General features: G+C 51.9%; 1 protein-coding gene across 1 annotated transcript; it reads left to right on the forward strand.

Annotated features, from left to right (window-relative positions):
* The first annotated feature begins 2,276 nt into the window (after positions 1–2,276).
* On the forward strand, positions 2,277–3,880 carry LOC123053220 (arogenate dehydratase/prephenate dehydratase 6, chloroplastic). The gene has a single exon (XM_044476660.1). It carries the CDS (start codon positions 2,438–2,440, stop codon positions 3,680–3,682), a length of 1,245 nt encoding a protein of 414 aa, XP_044332595.1. The 5' UTR covers positions 2,277–2,437; the 3' UTR covers positions 3,683–3,880.
* Positions 3,881–9,275: the final 5,395 nt, after the last annotated feature.

Consider the following 9,275-nt stretch of genomic DNA (forward strand, 5'->3'; position numbering starts at 1 on the left):
TTCAAAAAAAGACTCTAATGGAAATATATGGTCAACCCATACAATTTCTCAAAGAACATTAATGTAAATTGTGTGTTTAGCGCTTTCTATGTCATCATGCATCGAGAATATGATGTCATCTGCATATTGCAACATATTGACGCCATGGCTAATAACCTCTCCAAACAACCCTTTTACCACACCATGCAGTCTAGCCCTATCCATGATAATGACTAAGACACTGAATGTTAAATAGAAAAGGAGAGGAGATATAGAATCCCAATGTCTTAGCCCTTATATGATTTGAAATAGGGTCCATGTCGTTGTGTGAAATCTAAGAGTGAGATAGGGGCAGGAACGAGGCCTGATCAAGCGAGACGCAAGGGGTGGCGCAAGGATGTATATAGGTTCAACCCCCTCGCAGTGTAGGTAAAAAAACATAGTCCTGTTCTCTGGGGAGAGAGTTCTTGCATATGAGTTTGTGAGTACAGATGTCCAAACCCGTAACCGTGTGCTGGTAGGGGTGCTTCTACAGAGTTCACTAGCCCCGGCCTCCTTCTACGTCACGGGTGAGTTTAAGTCCAAATAATTACATCTGGGTTATTACTAGGAACTGACGATATAAAGCTAAGGTAACGCAAAGATTGAAGGCTTGGAAACATCCTCTAATGCCTCTAGCGGTTGAACTGCTTCTATCCAAGTGAAGACACGTTCCTTTTGACCAGAGTCAAGTGATGGGAATCTTCACTCGGGCAATGTGCCTTGAGTGACTAAACCTTCATCACATTGGTTGCAACATTTGTACCTGGAGAATGTGGGCTTGGCCCCCCATGGGTTTCTATTGGGTTTAGGTCACCATGGGCATACCTAGTGGGAGATGACCTTGTCGGTCCAATCTGATCATTCACTTTAACGTCCACATGCCCACCCCTGATGTGGTCACAATCCAATCACACCACTTGGGGGGGGGGGGGGGCTTCCAAGGTTAGCATTTTATGGATAAAGAGCAACTTGATTTTATTATATTTTTTCAAAATCCACTTTGAATAACAAAGCATGATATTTTTCATGATGTATTTTACTTGAAGCTTCACGCAAGACCACAACACCCTCCATGATGTATGTTCCCTTAATGAAGGAAGTTTGGACATGTGGCACTACAGGAGAAACCACCCAACTCAAGATATTCTTAAGGATATTTGTAATAATTTTGGAACTAGCATTTAAGAGCATATATGGCTAAAATTATGGATTTGCTTACCATCCTTGGTTTTAGGTATTACGGACTGAATCCTATGGTTAAATCTAGAGATTTTCTTTGAGGGGTAGTTAAGTCTAGAGATGTTAATAATCCACAGGTGATGGATTTGATCAAATCCGAAGTCTTTTCTTTCTCCTTTGTACAATTAACAAAAGTATCTAAAAATTATGCAAGAGGAAGTCCTATTCTTTGCTTCGGAAAGAACTTTCTACTAAGTAGTTCCTTTTTCAGCGGGGGTTTACGAAGTCGTTTCTAACTAGCTCATGAGCATAAAGTTCACTATGCATATGTATACTTACAATAGAACCACATGTCAGTTTTCCATTCGGCACTAATGGTGAGCTATCTCAAAAACAATGAACCAAATGTTAGTTCGGAGATACAGAGTAAGGGGGGGGGGGGGGGGAATCATGTGCTAATTTGAAGAAAGTAAATATCTAAATGGATACCTGGGAAAATATCTATTTATATGGATGGATAACATAATGTCCATGAATTATTACCCCTCGCCATGTTTAATGTTTTGTTGGAGGGATTCATCGTCTGAAATTAATAAAGAAAAATATCTGCCTCATCCCAAGAGAACAACACAAGGCAATCTAGATAAGCATCCGATCCAGCGCAGCGCAGTCTTCACTGTACTTGGCACGCACCTGGCGCCGTGATTCGCCGGGCGATCCAAGAAGCAACGGCGAAAAGGGGAGGCAGGCGGGCGCGGCTACAAGCAGCCGGCGCACGCGACCACAAGGGGAAGGGGGGATGCACACCACGTTCTCCTTCAGTTTCTTCTAGTTCTACCCCTGCCCCTCGGTCGGGCTCAGTTGGTTGGTGAAGCAGGCCAAGACGTCTCGATATTTTTTACCGGAAAAGATACACATGTTGATTTGACGCTGACCCAACCAACCCCCCTGTGGTATCAGTCCTGAGTCGTGAGCCCACGCGTCCCCACCAGGCCACCACACCAACCCCCGATACACAGCTCAAGTCCTCAACACAAACCAACCAATCGCCACCTATATATCCCCTTCCGCCCTCCCCTTCCACCTCTCAGCTTCCCCCATCGAAGCTTACTCAATTACTACCTGCTAGTTTTAGTTTCTCGTTTATTTACCTTTAGTTACCCGGCGCCATCGGCATCGACAGATTTCCAAGCCAAGAAACGGACCAACAGCTAGCTAATCGGCGCCGTTACTGGTCATGGCTGCCGCGAGTTTCATCAAGGCGCCCGCCGGGCAGAATCCCAGGCTGGCAATCCACGCTCCGGGGAGGGGCGCCCGCGTGGTCAGGTGCTCGCTTGGCGCGGCCGTCGGCGGCCGGACCGAGTGGCTCAGCAACTGTGCCGTCCTCTCCAGCAAGGTGGCCGCGCTCGGCCCCCACTCCGTCAACGGCCACGCCGCGCCGGCGCCGGCCCCCAACGGGGCGGTGCTCGATTTGATCCCCGTGAGCGGTGTTAACGGCGTTGCCAAGAACCTGCCGGCGCCGCTGCGGATCGCCGACCTGTCCCCGGCGCCGATGCACGGCTCGGAGCTGCGCGTGGCGTACCAGGGCGTGCCGGGCGCGTACAGCGAGAAGGCGGCCGGCAAGGCCTACCCGGGCTGCGACGCCATCCCCTGCGACCAGTTCGAGGTGGCGTTCCAGGCCGTGGAGCTCTGGATCGCGGACCGCGCCGTGCTCCCCGTGGAGAACTCGCTCGGCGGCAGCATCCACCGCAACTACGACCTCCTGCTCCGCCACCGCCTCCACATCGTGGGCGAGGTGCAGCTCCCCGTGCACCACTGCCTCCTGGCTCTCCCGGGCGTGCGCAAGGAGAACATCACCCGCGTGATCAGCCACCCGCAGGCGCTGGCGCAGTGCGAGCACACCATCACCCGCATGGGCCTCAACGTCGTCCGCGAGGCCTTCGACGACACCGCCGGCGCCGCCGAGTACGTGGCCAACAACGGCCTCCGCGACACGGCCGCCATCGCGTCGTCCCGCGCCGCCGAGCTGTACGGCATGGAGATCCTCGCGGACGGCATCCAGGACGACTGCGGCAACGTGACCCGGTTCGTGATGCTGGCCAGGGAGCCCATCGTGCCGCGTACGGACCGGCCGTTCAAGACCAGCATCGTGTTCGCGCACGACAAGGAGGGCACCTCCGTGCTCTTCAAGGTGCTCTCCGCCTTCGCCTTCCGCGACATCACGCTGACCAAGATCGAGAGCCGGCCGCACCGCCACCGCCCCATCCGCCTGGTGGACGACGCCAACCGCGGCACGGCGAAGCATTTCGAGTACATGTTCTACGTGGACTTCCAGGCGTCCCTGGCGGAGCCGCGGGCGCAGAACGCGCTGGCCGAGGTCCAGGAGTTCACGTCGTTCCTGCGGGTGCTCGGGAGCTACCCGATGGACATGACCCCTATGACCGCCGGCTCCTCCTCCACCGTCACATCGTCCGACTCGTAGCTCCCTAGAGGTACCGAGGAGAATCGGTGGAGCAGTAGGGACGTCGGTTAATTTGTGGTCATGTCGTCCCGCTCCTCCCTCGTTGGCAGCTGGGGTAATTAGTTTTGTTCTTCGTGTTCTTGTTGTCATAATACATGTAAAATCGTGCCATTTGAGCCAGTCAATACGCAGTGCAGTGGAATAGTACCCTGTGAGATACAAGATGAACTCATGTCGTTGCCTGTGTCGTGCCGAAACAACTTGTCGGGCTCAAACGAAAGCTGCAAGGAATTTGTGGGGCAAATTTGACAACGTTAACCTATAATCGAAAGCAAATCACAGAATGAACTGGTTCCGAAACTATTTCACACCCCTAACCCTTTTGTGTAGCGCCCGCCACGCCGGCGCCACACCCTACGGTGCAGCGCCTAGCTCCGGGGCATTGCACCACTGTCCACCGTGGCAGCCCACGGGCCCGCACCCAGCCGTGCAACGCCTCCGAGCTAGGCGCTGCACCTGCACTGTGACTTATCCAGCCACTTGGCTGGGCCCCCTCCCCCACCCCCCCCCCCACCACACACTCTCTCACTCTCTCCCCGAGCTTTGCCCCCTCTCCCACTCTCCCCCCTCTCAAATCTTCTTCCAAATCTTGCAAATTTGAAGAATTTGTCCGTGGATTTCGAAGTCAAACCCTCCCTCAAGGTAATAATCTCCGATCCCCTTGTTTTGATCGAAGTAAAGTTCTCCCATTGCTCATTTGTTGGTAGTTTGGGGAAACCCTAGTTTAGTTTGGATCTAGAGATTTGCATGGAGATGTGAGATGTTTGTTTGCCAATTTCTATGATTAGGTTTTGTTAGTATGCTAGGGTTATTCTTATGGGTGTTCTTATGTTGGTGCTAGGTTTAGGTTTAGGGCTAGGGTTATGGTTAGGGTTAGGTTTAGGGTTAGGGTTATGGTTAGGGTTAGGGTTGTTGTTTTATATATATATACTAGGGTTTGTATTCGGTGTTAATCCATGGATTAGTACTCATGGAAGCAATGTTACCTTGTGTTCATTGCTTATAGGGATGAGAAGAACATGTGTGTTTGTTCATCATGGGGACAAAGACGCCTTTTTGAAAGGCAATAAAGAACCGGACCCGGATGAGCTTGACATTGTGTTTGATAGTAGTCCTAGCTATGCGGAGCTCTTGCAACAAGTTAGGAAAGATTTGAATTGGATGGACCCTAGTGATATCATTGAGTTGGAGGGAAGGCATAATGTTGGTTTTGGAATGCACATCCGTTGGAAGACAATGCGTGTAAACTCGGAGCAACGTTGGGTTGCATACAAGGAGACGTTGGGTTGCATCATTTTTCTTGGACCTTTTCCTTGGTTTCGTACATTTTCTTTTGTTGTGGTGCCTTTGCACTCCCCACAACGGGAGCTCTCACGAGGCTCTTGGAATTGGTCGTTGCCCGCTTCGCGGCGCCCACCATGGCCCCATCCATCCATGTCGCCTCTAAGACGCTTTGTCTTACGTCTACCCCGTTTAACAACCTTCAACTCCGGATCCGGCCATAGTTGAACTCCATGATACTCCGGCCATTGTGATTGGTCAAAGTATGGGTGAAAGCGGGGAGCCCATGTTTTCTTGACCGTCATGATTGAGAACTGGGACTCCCTCACGGTGCGTGGGTGATTGATGTCCACATTCCTAACGCGGCCGGCGGCATACAAATGTGAGCATGGGAGATGAAGCAACAATGGCCTCCCGCAAGTGCAATCACATTGTGTTAACGACACCTTGAAAGCCCGACCTCCATGTTGCCGGCCATCGTTTGTGGTTCCTCCTGACTCTTTCACTTCGTACTTCCACTCCTCATTGTCATATAATATAGCTTCTTCTGAGTCCGCCTTCCGTGATTGAAATAGCAACCATTCATCAACTTTGGGTGGGAACTTGTACTTGTACTTCCGTGGGTTCTCACCCGCTATCTGTGCATCGGTTTCCATCGAGTACTTTACAAAGTACGCATTCATCTTGTCAAATGTGTATTGAACTATTGCCGTCACGGGTAATCCACGTGCACCTTTGAGCACCCTATTGAAGCATTCGGCCATATTGCTTGTCATTTGACCGTATCTCCGGCCATCTTCATCAAAAGCACGTGCCCACTTGTTCCGGTATTGAATGTGCCTATTGAGAAAGTCTTGACCCCCGGGATCAAGTTTTTTGTGTGCGAGCAATTTGTTGTACAAAGTGGCGAAGCGCTTATCGGAGAAAGCGAGACAACAATCTTGAAGATCATCGGCCAACTCCTTAAGGCCACATGCCCTATAGAAGTTCGAACAAAAGTGCCTCATGCACCATCGATGGTGCAACGGAGCATGCCCGGGAATGTCAATCTCCACGGCGTTAAGAATTCCTTGATTCCGATCCGATATGACATAAATTTCCCTTTGAGCGGGTAACACCTTCGTCCTCAAAAGATGCAGAAACCACTCCCAATTGTCATTGTTTTCCACCTCAACCAAAGCAAATGCCAATGGCAACACCCGGTTATTGGCATCACTTGCTATTTCAACCAACAAGGTTCCCTTGTATTGTCCAGTCAAGAACGTGCCATCAATTGCGATGACCGGCCTACAATGTTCGAAAGCCCTCACACATTGCTCGAACGCCCAAAAAGCACGGCCAAATACTCTGACTTTCCTTCCTTCATGAACCGTTGTTTGGTGCCCATGAGGCTCGACCACATGAACCATGCCCGGGTTTGTCGCGGCCATGGCTAACAACAACCTAGGGATTCGGTTGTATGCTTCCTCCCATGTACCATACAACATCTTAAATGCGGCTTGTTTCGCCTTCCATGCCTTGCCGTATTTCACTTGGTAATGAAAGATGGCTTTCACAAGGTCAATGACATGTTGGACGCTCATTGTTGGAAGTGTGGATATTGAGTTCGAGAGCCTGTAAGCGATGAACTCGGACGTGAGTTGTTTGTGGTCTTGGGACACAATCTTGCCATCCACCCTTTTGCCTTGGCACATGTGAGTTGGCACACAACTCACTACATGCCAAGTAGGACCTCCTTTTCATGGTCTTGCACGCACAATCCACGGACAACCGCCACGGCGTCTTGCCACTCCTTGTTGGACCTCCTTTCCACGACCTCTACCACCACCACGGCCTCTTTTAAGTCCAAGTTGGACCTCCTTTTCATCTTCACATGCACATGCAACCGTGTAGCGCACATTGACGTCCGAGTGCACCACCTTGTGTGGACGATAATGCGTAACCGAGTAGTTGTCGAGCCACATCTTCAAATTCAACAAGCTGTCGAACTTAGAACCTTTAGCAATCCGGTTCTGGTCCACGGAGGGTTTGCCTTCGAAATCCACGGACAAATTCTTCAAATTTGCAAGATTTGGAAGAAGATTTGAGAGGGGGGAGAGTGGGAGAGGGGGCAAAGCTCGGGGAGAGAGTGAGAGAGTGTGTGGTGGGGGGGTGGGGGAGGGGGAGGAGGGCCCAGCCAAGTGGCTGGATAAGTCACAGTGCAGCGCCTAGCCGCTAGGCGCTGCACATTACACGTGCAACGCCTAGCGGCTAGGCGCTGCACATTACAGATGCAGCGCCTAGCTCGGAGGCGTTGCACGGCTGGGTGCGGGCCCGTGGGCTGCCACGGTGGACAGTGGTGCAACGCCCCGGAGCTAGGCGCTGCACCGTAGGGTGTGGCGCCGGCGTGGCGGGCGCTACACAAAAGGGTTAGGGGTGTGAAATAGTTTCGGAACCAGTTCATTCTGTGATTTGCTTTCGATTATAGGTCAAAATTATCAAATTTGCCAATTTGTGGCTACGTTGACGTGCTGTGACGAAACAAAGCGGGTAGGTGGCGGGGGCACGTTCGTCCTTGCTCCTGGGCTTTGCCTTTCCTTGTAGCCTTTTGTTTTGGTAGTTTGTTGCACGTCCCCGTGGCGTGCCTCGTCTCCAACGCACACGCACGCACGCACGAACTTTTCTTGGAAATGGAATGGTCAGGGAAACAACCTGGGAGTGAATGGGTAGATGCGGTCAGGGCCTGGGTGGGTTGCTTTTCAAAGAAAGAGGATGAACGACTCCCGGAAATAACATAGTACTACATGAGTACTACTCACAATGTCATTTACCCACGTGTTTGTGGTGACCCAAACGAACTAATCACTTTTCTGATGTACTTATAAAAACGAAAGGATCACTGGTTAATTAACCGGCTGGACCCCAAGGACAGGGACGCGCCATCTGCACCACGCCCGCGCAGCCCAACAACAACGGCAGCCACAATCGTGGACCATTTCGCCACACAGCAGACACCAAACGGCCACCATATCGAAACTAGTACACATTTCTGAGCAGACTTTGAAAGATACTCCCTCCGCTTTCTAAATATAATCTAAGCAGGAACGAAAACTATTGAATCTCGTAAAAAAACTATTGAAAAATACCACACCACAAGGTAAGCTCTTTTTTTTTTGAAAGATCCAGCTTTTCGCTGGCTTTCCATTGATAAGCAGGAAGCAGTGGGAAAACAGAAGGTGGAGAGTGGATCCAGGGGATCCGAGGGCTTGCCACAAATCGGCAATCCTCAAGCGACAAAAATCTAGGGTTTATATCTCATGGTGGTTCCCTGAAGGGGCTCTCAATGCAGGTTGCATCCGCGGCTCGCCATAGCTCGATGCAGTCCGTGATCCTTCTGATGATGTTGGAGACCCTTGGGGTGCTTTTCCTGAAGGTGACGTTGTTCCGTTCCTGCCATATCTCCCAGCAAACCAGCAGTAGAAGCGTGTTGGTGCCTTTTTGCCATCTTGGTGCGGACCTGTCCAGGGCGGCCAGCGCAATGGAGGAGTGCTGGAGATCTTGCGAGCTCGCAGCTGGAGCTAGTGGGGCGCAGCCCGTCCATGAGCTTATCGTTTCCCAGACACCCTTGGCCATTGGGCACTCCAAAAACAGATGCTTCGAGGATTCAAGGTTTCGAGTGCACGGCTGGCAGAAGTACTCGTTCTTCCAGCCGCGGCGTTGAAGTCTGTCGTTGCACCACAGCCTGTTTTACAGCATGAGCCATGCAAACATCTTGATCTTCCCAGGGGCCCAAGCACACCATATGATCTTGCCGAAAACCGAGGACGTCATGCCCTGGAATTGCACCCGATAAGCTGATCTTGCTGAGTATTCGCCCGTCCGCTCAAGGATCCATCTGATGGAGTCGGGGGTGCCCGCATGCAGTTCGCCGACTGCGCCATGAAGCCGTCTATGCAAGACCAGGACGTCGTGGATCAGATGTTCAGTCCGGCCATGGGCTAGGTCTTTGATCTAGGTGTCGTCCGCCAGGGCCTCCTTCACCGTCCTGTTCTTTCTCCGGGCATGCAGGACCAGCCGCGGGAATTGCTGGGCGAGCGTGCCCGGCCCCATCCAATGGGAGTGCCAGAAGGACGCCGACGCGCCGTCCCCGATGCTGACCAAGGTTGCCGCCGTGAAGAGGGAGAGGTCGTCGTCGTTGCAAGGAAGGACCGAGCCCACCCATGGGCACAGGGTGGCGCCATGCGAGCCAGGGCCAGCGCAGGTGAAGAGCACGTCCAAAGCGCGAAAGGTCAGG

This window comes from Triticum aestivum, chromosome 2D (genome assembly GCF_018294505.1).
Source record: "Triticum aestivum cultivar Chinese Spring chromosome 2D, IWGSC CS RefSeq v2.1, whole genome shotgun sequence".
Lineage (NCBI taxonomy): Eukaryota > Viridiplantae > Streptophyta > Magnoliopsida > Poales > Poaceae > Triticum > Triticum aestivum.